The sequence below is a fragment of the Mauremys mutica genome, chromosome 10, assembly GCF_020497125.1.
Source record: "Mauremys mutica isolate MM-2020 ecotype Southern chromosome 10, ASM2049712v1, whole genome shotgun sequence".
In the NCBI taxonomy this organism is placed as follows: Eukaryota; Metazoa; Chordata; order Testudines; family Geoemydidae; genus Mauremys; species Mauremys mutica.
This window is the reverse complement of record NC_059081.1, coordinates 2491963-2506674: the sequence shown is the minus strand read 5'-3', so window position 1 is coordinate 2506674 and position 14712 is coordinate 2491963. Positions and strand designations below refer to the sequence as shown.

The window sequence follows — 14712 nt, the reverse complement described above, 5'->3', positions numbered from 1 at the left end:
GCTGGCTGGGACCATGGCATTCGCCCCATCTCTTTTAGAAAACTGTGGGGTCGTTATCTTTGACCCGGGCACATGCCAGGGCTGGGGCGGTAGAGAGCTCTATTTATTGTCTCAGCTGAGGTGGGGCACCTCTGAAAGTGCATTACCTCCTGTACTGCCCAGTGCTGCCAGCTGTCATCTCCGACCTGCAGTCTGGTGGCAAGATAAATCCATAAGCTTCTACCCCAGAGGTGGCTTTTACTATCTGCTTAGCGTGTCTGTCCATGAGCACAGTTGGAGAGATTCCCCCGCACCTCTAGCCCCCGCCACATACAGACAGACGGGCATTAGAGAGGGAGTGGGGATGCTCTGTGCTGCTGCTTTGTCTTAGCAGGTATTACCCAAGAACCAACGGCAGGGACAGGCTATAACCCATCCACCTGCTCCCTGTGAAATGGGGGGCACCATGGGCATTGCTCTCTGAATCCTGAACCGCGAGGTGGGGGGTCGGCTGGGAAGCCTGACCGTGGGATGACTGGGCGGGCACGGGGCTGTGTGGATGCACATCCTGGAGGAGAACCCGAGGGGGCAGTGCTGGTGGGCAACTGGCTGGCTTCACGCCCAGGTCCAAACCCCGGCTGGGGGCCTCGAGCGAAGCCTGGCTTGGCAGGCTGTGGCCGGCGAGGTGGAGCCTGGAGCCATCGCCCATCAGCCCTGCTGGCCACAGAGTCCAGCTCCAGCAGAGCCATGCTGGGAGCCCTGCCCTGGGCTCTGCGCCACGCGGGGCATGCTGGGAGCCCTGCTCTTTGCTAGCCGGGGGGAGGGGGTAGTTCCATGGGGCGTGGGGCATGCTGGGATCCGTAGTTCCATGGGACGCAGGGCCTGCTGGGAGCTGTAGTTCCATGAGGCGCAGGGCCTGCTGGGAGCTGTAGTTCCATGGGGCGCGGGGCATGCTGGGAGCCGTAGTTCCATGGGGCGTGGGGCATGCTGGGATCCGTAGTTCCATGGGGCGCGGGGCATGCTGGGATCCGTAGTTCCATGGGGCGCGGGGCCTGCTGGGAGCTGTAGTCTCAGTGACGGGAGCACGTGGTGTCCCGGCCCCGCCCCGGATCTCTATGGTAACGGCGGGCGGTTCGGCGCCCGGCGCGCGGGGAGCCTGCGGCCGCAGGAAGAAGCCGGGTGGGGCCCAGGCCGCCCGCCCCGCCGAGCCGGTGAGTCCGAGGGTCCCCCCCCGCCCCCACGTTTCCGGCTCCCCCCCCCGGGCCGGGCCCCCCCCGTGTCCGGCTCCCCCCCCCGGCCAGCCCCCCCCACGTCTCCCCAGCGCCCGCCCCGCACGTGTCCAACTCCCCCTCCCCCCACGGGCCAGGGCCCCCCGGTCCCCCCCGTGTCCGGCTCCCCCCCCAGCAGCCCCCCCCACGTCTCCCCAGCGCCCGCCCCGCACGTGTCCAGCCCCCCCTCCACCCCGCGGGCCACCTTCCTCGGAGTCCCGCTTCCTTCCCCCCGCCCCCAGGCTGGGGCCTGGCCCCCACGTGTCCAGCTACTGCCCCTGGGTCCAGCTCCCCCCTCCCGCAGGGGCCGCAGGCCGGATCCCACCTTGCCCCTCCCCCTTTCCTTTCCCGCTGCTGAGGGGGCCCCGGAGGGTCCCGCCTCCATCCCCAGGCGGGCTCCCCACCGCCTCCCCTGTGCTGAGGGGACACGACTCCCCCCCTCCCCCGAGGGACCCAGCTTCCCCTGGGTCCTGTCCCCGCTCCCCGCAGGCCTGGGGGGAGCCGACCTCGGCTGGCGTGTCCCCAGGGCGCGGCTGGGTGCCCAGGGCTGGCAGCAGGCGCCGCCCACGCCTGGCCCCGGGGCCGAGCGGTGCCCTGCAGCTTGGCCCGGGCGTGAGCCGCGCACCCGTATTACCGTTCTGTAACGGTTACCGCAGGGTAACTGCTGAGGAAAAGCCTCCTGCCCCCTCGACCAAAGCCTGGGCCGTCAGTAGCTTCGAATCCGCCTTCCTCCCACTGAGAGATTGGGGTTCGGGCCCCAGCCTCTGCCGCGTACGACTGCCCAGCCCGGTTCTGCGTGAAGAGCCGCGTGTTCACCTCCCAGCCTTACAGGTCAGCTCTTGTGGCCAAACGGGCGGAGGTGTGCGCACGGCGCTCCTCCCGCCGATGGAACTAAACCACCTCCACCGGGGCGATGGGGCACTGTCTGACTTCCCTTGGCCGGCTCATCAATTTCATGGCTCTGCTGGAGGACCCATGGCATTGACAAGGAAGCCGATTCCCGGCTCCGGGGCCTGGCTGCTGCCCGGTCTCCGCTCCAAGCTGGGCTGCCACCCACGCGCCTGGCTTCAGCTGCCTCCCGGGGTCCCGGCTCCCCACTCGGAGCGCAGGGACCAGACTACAGGTGTGGATCTCCCTGCCGGAGGTGAGAAGCCCTGGGTGGCCGCTCCGCCCCGCAGCTGGGAGTGGGGAGGTGAGACGCTCCGGGGGGGCAGCTGGGTTCCCAGTGGGGAGCTGTGAGGAGCTGAGCCCTGGCTCTCAGCCCCCCACCCTGCCCTTTTCAGTCAGCGGAAGCGCTCCTAGTGAGGACCGCGCACTGAGGGCGGTGTGGCCATCAGCCAGGCAGGAATGAATGGGGTGGCTGGAGGTTGACCTAACAAAGGCTAACCTCTCTCTGTAGTGTAGACATAGCCTTAGTCTGCACTTCAGGGTTGTGTTGGCGTATCTACGTCGGTCGGGGCGTGAGAACACCATGTCCCTGCCTGACGCGGCTGTGCCGATAAAACCCAGTGTGGGCGCTGCGATGTCGACAGAGGAGGGCTTCTGCCCCCAGTTAAGTTGTTCAGGGAGGTGGAAAACCCCCTTGTGGTGGGGCAGGCCGTGTGCGCACTAGGGGGCTGTGCTAGCATAGGCTCTGTAATGCAGCCACCCCCCTCACCCCCGCACCTACATTTCCAGCCCGCTGAGTGACTGACTGAACAGGGAACGTTCCAACTGAATAGCTGGGAAGAAATCGGACATGAAGCTGAATCAGGCTTTGGCGGAGCCGCCGCGAGGGAAGTCGTGGGAGTTCTCCTGCTTGGGGAGTCTAAGCTAGAGTCGCCAGAACATGAGTTACCGGCCTGATGCAGGAACTCCTGGGAGTTGGTCTGTGGCCTGTGTTTTGCAGGGCAGACTGGCTGAGCACAGTGGTCCCTTCTGGCCTCAGAATCGATAAATCTAGAAATGTACAGCAGGGTGCGCGCCAGCATAGGCCACCCGGGTGATTGACTGGGCCCTCTGATAGCCCGTCACCCCTGCTAAGATCTGACAGCACCAGTCACTGGTTGCTGAGGCCGAGGCTTCACAGCTGGATGGGAAGGCAGCATCTGGGGCCTCGTCTTTTCTGTCTCTGAGGTGGAGGAGCCCTGCCGAGCGTGTGAACCCTTGGTCGCTGCTCTGCTGTCAGATAAAGGAACTGGTGACTCAGCCAGGGGAGCTATGCCCAGAAGGGACTGAGAACAGCCTAGAAATGGGTGCTGAGCTCTGCCTCCAGCCTGGCCGGGAGGCCGAGTAGCCAGAGGTGGGGAAGCCAGCACGGGAGAGTTTGTTCCGTATTGTCCCGTCACTGGCATTGGAGCCAATCGAGTTTCAAATGTTACACGAGCTGATTGGGAGATTGGTCCCCACACGCTACAGCACCATCTTCCCTTCCCTTTAATAGTTTAGTGTTATCTTATAGACGTATAGAAAGAGAGCTTCTAAAAACGTTACAAGGTATGAGTGGCACCTTCCATTAGGGTGAATAAATGAAGACTCGGCACAGCACTTCCGAAAGGTTGCCGACCCCTGGTTTATACCCTGCAGGCATCAGCAAGACTCTTCTGGCTCCCGGTTGTTGCTTAGCCGAGATAAACAGATTTTGTTCCTCACAAGTCGGTCCCCGGAGCCGCCTAATTATGCTTGTGGCTCTTCTCTGAACTCCTTCCAGTTTGGCAATGCCTGGTGACATGCGGCGCCTAGAACTAGATGCCGCGCTTGTGGGAGGGGGCGTTGCGGGTCTGACTGCCTCCCGCTGTGTGTGATGCCCCAGCGCAGTTTCTGCCCAGCTGTCTAATCTCAGGGCTGTGGCAGCGGAGGGCAGGGCAAAGCAGACGGAGAGGGAGCTGCTGTTCGGTGTTGGGGCGAGGGCCGCGGACGATAAGCTCTACGGTGTTGTGCTTTTCCCCGCCTCGGGCTGTATGGACAGGCTCTCGGTCGTCACTGCGGCGCTCCTGATTCCCAGCTCGCAGCGTGGGGAGTGTGGGCTTGAGAGCGCTTTCCGGCTGCTTTCCAGGGGGACGGCGGCGTCTCGGTGCAGTACAGCGTCGAGCTGGTCGTAACGGGCACGGCTTGGGGGCAGGTTGTGCTCCTTTGTCTGCTGCTAAGCTTTTCCTTTGCCCGGCACTGGCCTTTGTCTTTGCGTACCCCCGGTTCTCCACTGCCAGTTCCCCTCCTCCGGAGATCTAGGGGCTCCTTCCTGGCCCAAGCTGCAGCACCGGGGAGAGCTGGAGCCAGGCTTGTGGAGGTGGCCAGGAAAGAGGCATTTCCCAGGTGTGCTGGGGCTCTTAAATGGGAGGTGGGCTTCCAGGCACTGTAATCCTTGGGCAGCAGAGGTCACAGATATGATCGACAGGGACAGTTGCATTAGGGGCTTGTGCTGGAGGACTGCGTGGAAGCTCTGGGAGGGGGGCGGGGTGCATGTGGCTCTGTGCGCTGCCCCTCTCTGCAGGCGCCGCCCCCAAAGCTCCCACTGGCCGCAGTTCCCCATTCCCGGCCAATGGGAGCTGCGGGGATGGTGCTTGCAGGCAGGAGCAGCGTGTGGAGAACTCTGGCCCCCACCCCGGGGCCACGCTGGCCACTTCTGGGAGCGGCGTGGGGCTGCGGCAGGCAGGGAGCCGGTCCTAGTGGCAGCCCTGCTGGAGATGGTGAGCCAGGTTGGTGACCACTGTCCTGAGCCCTTGTTTATGGACCTTCAGCCCCCTCTCGTCCGCGTGCACGCTCAGCAGCTGTGGCCCCATCCCCGAGGGTGGCCCCCACCCCGGTTGGAGTGAAGTTTCTCTCCAAGGTTTTGTTGCTCACTCTCAGGGGTACTGAAATCCTGGCAAGTCACATCGACCACTTGATGCACTATTGTGCCGACCAACCCGAGAGCTCTTCTGCAGTCCCCCCCACCCCCCCACAGCTCCGCCTATCGCCCGGGCCGCCGTCACCCCTAAAATGTTCAGTGGCCTTTTCTGTCAAAACCCGTGTGGGGTCATTCCACCAGAAACAGGGAGTAACTTCCCCGTTTTCGTATTTAACTTAAAGGTGTGTTTGTGTCTGAACGTCCTCTGTAGTCTACCCAGCTGGACAGTAGTGCCGATCTGCAAGGAGGGGGAAACGGAGGCATGTCCCCTTTACACGTCCTGACGCAGCAAAAGATTGTTAAAAAGTTAGATTTTTCTCTTAGAAATATCAGGAAAGTCAAGTCTTGGCCTCTCTTGATTTGAGTGGAGGGGCTCCTGGGTGAGTCCGATCCAGAAATGCGGCTGAGAAGGCCTGGGGCTGCTGAATCTGAAGAGCTTTCCCCCCCCCCTCCCCAGTGGCTGGCATAGGTGTGAACAAAAGCAGAAGAGTTCACAGCAGTGGGAATGACAACCCCTCCCCTCCACCCAGCGTCTGGGTGGCGGTGGTGTGGGGGGACGGCCAAGCTGGCTTTATACACCTTAAAGAAGCACAGAGGCAAATTCCAAGTCTGTTTTCCCCTGAGCTGAGCACCTCTGACATCCTGCCGTGGGTGTCAGATCAGGCCTGTTTATGGAGCAGGCAAATAGTTTCCCCATCCTTGTGTTTGACACGTGGTGTGTGCGGTGGAGATGTGGCTCCGTTCTGGTGATTCTCATGACTTGTGTTACTGCTCAGCTGAGGATACAGCGGAGTGCTGGGGCCCTGACAGGTTTTTGGGGGGGGGGGGGGGGTGCATGCCGGAATCAGCACAGAGAGGCCTTAGAGGTGACCTCTGGTGAAGCAAAACTTGAGCATCCGTCATTGTTGCTGCTGTTGGCCTCTGCCGGGGGTTTGTAGAGCGGTCTCTGCTGCCCAGCGCATGGGGTGGGATAGAAACTGCACAGAGACCCGAGCCCTAATGTTGCAGCTGCCGGAGCCGAGAGAAGCGGACGGTTCTGCAGTCAGTACAGCAGCTGGGCATGTCCCCTATGGCCTGGCTCTCTCGCTGTCCCGTGTGCGCGCTGATAGGGGACGACTTGCTGAGTCACGTTTCTGCTCTGCGCTTCCTTGATGCGCGTCCTTTGCAGAAACCTGCTGCGGTGGGATTTCAGGCTGAGCGTGACCGTGTTCCTGACCCGTGCCTGAGGCCAGGCTGGGAGCTCCCGGTAACAGGACTCTGCAGGTCTGCAGCCATTTCCAGCCGAAGAACCTCGGTGTCCGTGAAGCCCCCAGTGTGCCCGGACGGATGCGAATGTGGCTGGGGGAGATGAACAGACCTGCCGGGGGCTGCAGGGCCAGTCTGTGGCAGAGCTGTGCCTAGAATTCAGCTCTCCCGAGTCTGTGTGGTGCCCTCCCACTCAACGCCCCACCGTATCCCCCTGTGAATGGGCACACAAGCCTGAGCATGGTTGGGCTTGTCCGGCCGGGTATCTCGTTTCGGGTCCAGCTGTCTAATTAACGGATTGCTTTGTGAGCTGATGCACCCCCCCCACCCCCCCAGAGTCTTCATTCAGCGCTAAGCAGACAGTGACGCCAGAGGGGTGAACTGCATGCAGTGACTGGTTCCAGCATGGGCAGTGTCTGCTGCTGCTGCTGCCTTCCTGTTGGTGGCTGGCCTGTTCCCTTTGTAGTAACCTTATTAACAGCCTGTCCCGTGGGGTGCGCTCTCAACTCCCTCCAATTAGACTTGCTTAAAATGATCCCCCCAAGTCAATTCAGCCCCACGTTGATATTGTTAAAATCCAGCTCTGCAAGTGCTTGGAGATCTCCGGAGGGGAAGCGCTGCCTGAGTGCTAAGTACTATTGGAGCTCGGACCATCACCAGTTATTCTGGGATCCTTTTCAAATCCAGCAGGAAGTCTTATGCAAACACCCTTTGCAGGGTTTGCATCCCAGGTGCTGCAGGCGATTTGGGCGTCCCCACGCATGGGTTTAAAATCCCACGTATGGTTAACCTGGTGCTCACTCCCGTGTGCAGCCCAGAACCCTGTCCCGGGTGCCGGCGTTACGCTCGCTTGGAGGAGCAGCCGTGAGCTATACAGGCGCCGGGCCCTGCTGTGGGTGGGAAAGGAGCAGTGCGCCCGAGGGAGCAGTTGGTAAAGCACTGCCCTGGCGGCACGTGGGAAGTACCAAACGGAAAACCTCCCTCCTCTGGCTTTCCCTGTCTTGCGGCTGTAGAGGCAGAGGTGGGGAGAATCGCTGGAGACGGCTCACTGTCCCCGTGCACACGCTGCATGGTGCTTCTAGAGCAATGGCAAACTCCTGCTGAATCCACTAGGGCTTGGCTCAACATTAAAGGTGCTGTGTAACTCCAGGAACTATACCAAAGAGCAGTTCTACTTGGTAGCTCTCTAAAGATGGTCTTCAGGGGCCCTGTATGCGTCACCATGAATCCAGATCCAACTTCCTTAGTTTACGAGTGTTTCTTTCCGACTCTTAGCCCTGCCAGCTTTCCTGGGAGCTGAGAGGCAAGCTGGTCTGTTCAGCAATAAAGATTCCAACTCCGCAGCTGATTTGTGAGTCCGAGTGGAGCCCAGCTCCCGCACCTGGCGGTGGTGGCTTGGCAGGGCTGATGGCCGAGACAGCCCGCGGAACAGAGCGGTGGAAGGTGAGACTGCCCGAGAGATTTTAGGGGACGTGGCGGTAGCAATATCTGGCTCTGTTTCAGGTGCAGCGTAAGTGCTAACCACCAGCTCTGTTAAGGAGGGAGCAGGGCGGGGGGAGAAATCTCCAGAGCAGGGTGGCCTGTTCCTGGCAGCTGCCACGTCCCCTGCAGGAAGAGCCTAGGACATGGATTGTGGCTAGTTGGTTTCAGTGCTTTCGAACCCATGGCTTGACTTCGTTGGCAGACGCCGCTTTTGTCATGCTGCTCCCCGGTGTCCGTTAGCACGACCTGCGTTATGCCATGCACCTGGGGAGGCGATGGCATTTCCCCTCACACTGAGGATAGCAGGGAAATCCTAGATGTTAGAGATGGAAAATTCTCAGGTAAGCCAGCCCGTTCCCTGGGGCCAGGCAGGGGTTGTTCCCAGTGGCGGTGCAAAGCGTTGCCCAGTCTAACTTGCTTTGCGACAACTTTCGTGAGTGCTTGGAGGTTAGTTGGCTCGAGAACGGTGGAGCTCTGAAGGAGGAAGCAGGTACCTAAAATCTCCAGCTACTGAAGAATTCTCCTCTGAGAGTTGGTCCCTGTCTGTCCTGTGCTTTGCCAGTGGCCCCGTGAATTGTTTATTTCCCGTTCTCGGTGTTATCTCACTCCTATCTCTGCCTGGTTCACTTTTCCTTCCTCCCCTTCTCGGACCAGGCGCGTTCTCTGTGAGTTGTCTACACAGGGACGCTACCCGCTAGAACTCTAGTGGTATCATTTATACTGCTACCTATGCCGTACAACTGCTTGTGGGGAGTGTTAGTGAGACAGGGCGGGGGAGGGAATATCTTTTATTGGCCCCACTTCCGGTGGTGAGAGCAAGACGGAAGAGTGCTTTCATCAGCCTAGCGACTGCCTCGCGACTGACACCTACGGGGAGCACCTCTTATCAGAGTAGTGTCTACACCAGGGGTAGGCAGCCTATGGCACGGGTGCTGAAGGCGGCACGCAAGCTGATTTTCAGTGGCACTCACACTGCCCGGGTCCTGGCCAGCAGTCCGGGGGGATCTGCATTTTAATTTAATTTTAAACGAAGCTTCTTAAACATTTTAAAAGACTTATTTACTTTACATACAACAATAGTTTAGATCTATATTATAGACTTATAGAGAGAGACCTTCTAAAAACATTAACATGTATTACCGGCACGTGAAACCCTAAATGAGAGTGAATACATGAAGACTCGGCACAGCACTTCTGAAAGGTTGCCGACCCCTGGTCTACACGGAGGTGCTGCAGCTGTGCTGCTGGAGAGGTTTAAGTGGAGACGTACCCGGAGTCAGCCATAGCCTGGGTGGCAGGGTTCTTTCCTCCCTCCTTTTCACACTGTTTCTTCTCAGATTAACCTGGTTTGTCTCCCCCGCCCCCCCCCCAAGGAATGGCCAGGTACAGTATAAGTGGTTACAGGTGGAGGCAGGCCCCCAAAATGGCGAGATTGGCTTAAAAATCGTGAAATGTTGCAAGACTATATATTGGGGTCTTATTTCGTCTTCTGGTGTCTGGGGGCTTGTCTACACTGAAAACGCTGTCGCGACACTGCTGCGCTCTGTAGGACTTCAGCATAGACATCGCCATCAGCATGGGTGAGCCACCTCCCCGAGCAGGGAAAAATCCACCCCCTGAGCCGCAGAGTTAAACTGACCTAAGTCCCCATGTAGACAGCGCTAGGTCAACGGTCCGTCGATCGTTGGTAAACGGACCTTATTTTCTAATGTAGAGCAGGCCTGAGCCTTTAGAGCACACTCAGGTGACGTGTTCACGCCTTTCTCTGCAACCAGGAGGGTGAGAAACTTGAGTGTCACGTAATCATGACTCCAGGAGCTGGGTCTTTAAGAGAAGCACCGTGATCTCAAGGCCTGCACACAGGAGTCAGGAATGCTGCAACTGTTGAATGCTGTAAACTCAGGTGGATAAAAATCAATTATTTAAAAAAATAAAAAAAATTGATTTTTTTATTTTAAATCGGATTTTTGATAGGTTTTTTTATTCAAAAAGCATTTTATCTAAAGATAGTTTTAATTAAGATACATTATAGCTCAGATCTCTCACATGGAATAGGGACTATAAATTCTAATTCTATAATATGAGACAATATATTCATGTCATGTTTAAGAAAAGTTTTGTAAATGAGTTCCAATAGTTCATGGATTAGGGACCCAGTCTTATGGGGTTCCAGGGGCTTCTGTATAGATTATTTAGGTTAATCTTTCCATCTACCCAACGGGACTCAGTGCTCAGTCTAGAAGATACCGTCAGAGATGCTTAGTTTTGTAGCTCTCAGACTGTGGATTTGTGTTTCCAGACATAACATGCTTGTTAACAGCAAAAATGTTTTTAAATAAATAAATAATATATAGAGGTAAGAAATAACAGACCTCAACCCTATTGTCCCTCTGCAAATGTGTGTACACAGAGTCAATGCCTTACCTCTCTCTGAAAGTGCAAAGTTTCAGAAAGTTCGATGAATAGAAGATTGTTGGGGGTGGAATAGATCTGGAGGAGGAGAAGAATTTTGGAGATAAATGTGAGAAGCGAGGGACATACACTTGCTTTGTTAAAATATTACATGTTTACTGTTGAAGAAAAAAATCCAGAATATTTAATGTTTTAGTTAAATAAAACAATGTAAATGTCTGTCTGGTGATGTTCTCCTCTTGATACAGCAGGGCAAGAAAATCCTCCAAATATTAATGATTAACCTGTTGAACTGGAGACAGTTCACCTCCCAGTGACTTCATAAATATCTGCTTCAGTTACCTTTGGTAACTGAAATCACCAACCAATCCTTCATTGTCTGATATAGCTGTAAAACTAATCCGAAAAGTTTTCAGAATAAATCACTGTTTGAAAATGTATAGTGTGTACCTTCTACAAATGAAGCCTACCTCTATCTCTGAGTTGTGAAGAATACGTATTAAGGTTATAACAACCATCAAGAATGCACTTTTATGTAGAAAACAATGATTAAACCGAGTCTTCCTGACTAGTGATTTAAATCAAATCCACCCTGTGTAAACCGGACAGTGTTTGAAGGGGTTTGGCTGTATTGTCCCAGTCTTGAGTCAGGCTTGTGTGCGATGTCTCATCTGCTGACTCATTTCGCTGTGGCTGTATTTTTTGGCAACTGGATCTGTTCTTTTGTACCTGCAAAGCAGCAGTGAAAAGGGGCTTCCCCCCCTGGACTTGGCTAGGAAAGTAAAGGCTTTTGTGTGGGCAGAGCTCTTTCAAAGAGCTGTTCTTCGCTGCATCCACTTCTGTGCGGGAGACCAGCTTTTCCTTTGACGTTGTGTCGAGTCTGGAGAGAGCTTCCGTCTCTGAGAGTTCAGAACTAAGACCAGAGAAGCTCTGCCTGCTTCCTGCTGCCCTGCATATTCCCCTCTGTCCTGGGACGCACTGGACTGTGGGTGACGTTGTGTGGCTCCTGGGAGAGCTCCAACAGCCAGTCCTTGAGCAGTGTGCTGCGTCCAGGGGTAACGCGCTCAATCGGCCTGTGTGCAGAGCCAGGGGAGCGGTCAAGCCACACTCTGATCACGTCAGCAATAGCGTTTCTTCTAAAATTGCCGTTCTCACCAAAAGGATGGGTGGCAAACTCGCTTTTCTGTTTTGGGGGTAGCCCGGTAAGTTGTACACATGCTGATGGGGATGGGGATGGTGTAATCCGTCTGGCGTCCGCGGTCTCTCTCCCCGTGAGCTCCAGAGTGTGTGTCGCTCATACCATGCTGGGGGTGACCCCTGAATTTCCCAGCTAGTTTCCTGAGATTCTCCTACCCCCGTCCCCATCACCGGAATTCGAAGAGCCTGTTAATATTTTGTAACCAGCCTTGCGTGCCAGAGCCCCCAGAATAGACCGAGTTCCTCTCTCTCTGGTTGGATTTCTCTGGATCTCTTCTGCAGCCTGTGTCCCAGGGGAGTGCCGGGGCGGGGAGGGGATGGGCATGAGAGGTGAAGATCAAGGCCCCACAGGTGGGTTTAAGCTAGTCTCCTTGTCAGTCCTACACCTGGCGGGGGGGCTGAGATGTTGCTGTGGGTGGTTGCTCCCTCTTGGGCATTTGCTTTGTAAACCGCGATCAGGAACGTCCCCAGCTTCCTGCTGAACGTCAGACGCTGCCTTTCACCCGAGTGTCGCCTGCCCCAGGAAACGCAGTTCACTTCTGACTGGGATGCCTGGGCAGAGCCTCAGGAGGCACCGTGGGCTCGCTCTGCAGCGTGGGGAGGGGCACAGCCATTGATAGGCAGGGATGGCTGGAGTCCCACCTACCCGTCCCCTCTAATACTGTAGTACCATCCATTGAGCGTGCACAAAGCTCACCCTGCCCGGGTGCTGGGTGCTGGGCGGGGAGTGCATTGCCAATGGTGCAGGCTGCAGCTGAAGGCTTTTGCTTCCTGTGTCCTTGCTGCAGGCTGACAGGACCTTGGAGAAGATGATGGTGAGACCGCCGGAGTCCCTGTTCTGAGTCAGCCCGTGCCTGGTGTGCTATGGCTCTACATGGCTTCTGCAGGACCGCAACACTATAGTATAGGCCTCAAAAGGAGAAGCAACTTCCAACTGCCCGTTCCAGCTGCGGAGAGACCCCCCGAGAGCCAGGCCTGGTTCCTCGCCCAGCAGCAGGTGAAGCCCATCTGGAAGCTAGGAAGAAAGCATGTGAGTACTTTCCAAGACCACAGGGCAATCCACTCAGGGATCCCTCCCCAGCGCACCTGCTTCTTGTACCCAGCCTCGTTATGCAGCAGTCACCTGAGTGACCGAAGCCTGCCCCTCTCCCGCTCCCCGCCCCATCCCTTCCCGGACCTCGCTGGGAGCACGTTGCTGTATCGGCGCTCGTACTTCAGACACAAGCCTTACCAGCGGCTCGAGTCCATCTGCTTACGGTCCAGTGCTTCGGAGAGCCGACAGCTTCCTTTCCCATCCAAAGGGCTCCCGGCTGAGCACGGCATGGCATCCTCGGCGGTGGAACCGTTCCCCTGGCCGAGTGCAGCTGGGGAGCAGGCCGGCTCAGGGGGGAAATGCGCTCCTCTAGGCTCAGGTAAACAAACGTCCGGCCAGTACAAACCAGTGCTAAACAATAACGCCTTCCTACGGCCAAACAGTGCTAAAGTGCCTTCGCTGCAGTCGCCAGAGAACAAGAAACTGAAGAACACCCCGAGGTCTCCGGCGATATCTTGGTCCCATTGTGGGGGGACCGGGGACGGCTCCTCCTTGAGTCTGGAGAACAGATCTGGGAAAGGCAACAGCCTTGTGCTGGAGCAAGCCACCCCCGTGTCCCGCCTGTCTCCAGTTCAGCCCAACGCGGCCTTCCGAGCCGAGCAAAGCTCCTGGCACTTGGAGGACAGTGAGAGCCGGGTGCAGACTTTAAAAGCCAAGGAACGAGAGATCCGGCTCACAGAGGCCGTGAGGAAACTGAGCGGGAAAGTTACCTACAACGAATTCGGCCGCAGGATTGAGACCTCCTGCCTCATGAACACGGGCTTCCAGTACAACCTATTCAATAGGAACAGCCGCTGGAAACAGCATCTCCTCGCCCAGCTGAACCCAAAAGAAACGGCCGCCCCCTTGAACTTGGAGCTGGGTAACCGGTGCCTAAGCGGTAACCTGAGCCTGGCTGGCCCCAACAGTGCCACCGTCTGCACTAAACGAATCAGCGTTTGCCTCTTAGCCTCCAATTCTGACTCTTCGGACCCCAGTGCGCCCTGTCGGACTGTGAACTTCCTGGGCCTGAGCAGTGGAGACCAGGTGGGGAAAACCGAGCCAGCCCACCATGCTGACATCTCCGCGGTAGCAGCTCAGATTTCCACCATCCAGCTGAGCAAGGATGCGAAATGGGAGCAGGCCGCTCCCCTGAGAGAGCCAGAGTGAGTACCGTGGTAAAAGTGCTCTGTGATCTCTCCTTTGTGGGGCTGGGGGGTCAGCTGGGCTGCCGCGGCCCCGGTGCCCCTCTGCATCTCTCAGCAGGCATAGCCTGCATTTCTGTGTGTCCTGAGAGCCGTTCCAGATCCCCACTCAGGGGTGTGGACGCTTCTGGGCAGCTGGTTGCTTGAGAATGCAGCAGGTTACCTAGGAGCACTGTTGCCATGTGCCACGATCCGGTACAGCTGTCGACCTGAGAGAAGCCGTGTGCCCCAGACTGGGAATCGGCCAGCATGCCTGGCTTCAGTCCCTGGTTCTGCCCCTAACTCCCTGTGTGACCTTGAGCCAGTCTCTTCACTGCCCAGCTGTGCCTCGGTTTCCCCCTCTGTCAATTCTATGGCCTCCCCTTTGGGAAGAGCTGTCTGCGTACTAAGTAGGTATCACTGCTGCAGCATGGCATTAGGCAGCTGCCGGCTGGCTCAGCCGTTTTTTTTCAAGCACTAAATGCCTGTGTGCAGGGGCAGTTCCCTGACCTGTACTAAGAACCAATAGCCCTGTGGTGCAGATGGGGTTGCTCAGGTTGGTCTCCTGTGCTAATAACAAACATTTAGACAGAGGCGAGTGTTTAATTGGACCTGCTAATGATGAAAGGGAAGTGCCCTGAGCTTTGGAGAACCTGTCTCTCTGCAGGGACGAATGGCAGGTGAACTGTCAGGTGTTGGGTAAAGCTTCAGGACTAAATCCCAGATCAAAGAGACCTCGCTCCCTTTGCAGCTTCCCCTGTGATCTGTCTGCAGTTATCTCGCTTCCCCAGTGATCTGCCAGGCTCACGCCGCTTCCCGTGTGCGGAGGATGTTCAGCCTCTGCAGTCAGGGCCCTTTGCCTGTCTCTGCTCCAATAAAGGGGGTTCCTGTAGCTGTTTGCTCAGTTCTCAGGACACTGGTGCCGAAGCGTGTCTGAAAACTGAGCACGTGTGTCTCGGCGCCAGCATAAAGTACATCTTCTCCATAGTCATAGCCGAGCCATATTTC

General features: G+C 57.1%; 1 protein-coding gene across 3 annotated transcripts in view; it reads left to right on the top strand.

Annotated features, from left to right (window-relative positions):
* Window positions 1–1058: 1058 nt before the first annotated feature.
* The window catches only part of TTLL4 (tubulin tyrosine ligase like 4), a 36005-nt gene continuing 22351 nt past the window's right edge, over window positions 1059–14712 (top strand). For 2 of the 3 annotated variants that reach the window (XM_045032005.1, XM_045032003.1), the window contains exons 1-2: window positions 7674–7800; window positions 12237–13686. In XM_045032005.1, the coding sequence (XP_044887940.1) occupies window positions 12323–13686 (1364 nt within the window). In that variant the 5' untranslated portion in view covers window positions 7674–7800; window positions 12237–12322. Of the gene's footprint in view, window positions 1191–7673; window positions 7801–12236; window positions 13687–14712 lie in introns of those variants that run through there. The other variant, XM_045032004.1, reaches the window with a different exon arrangement.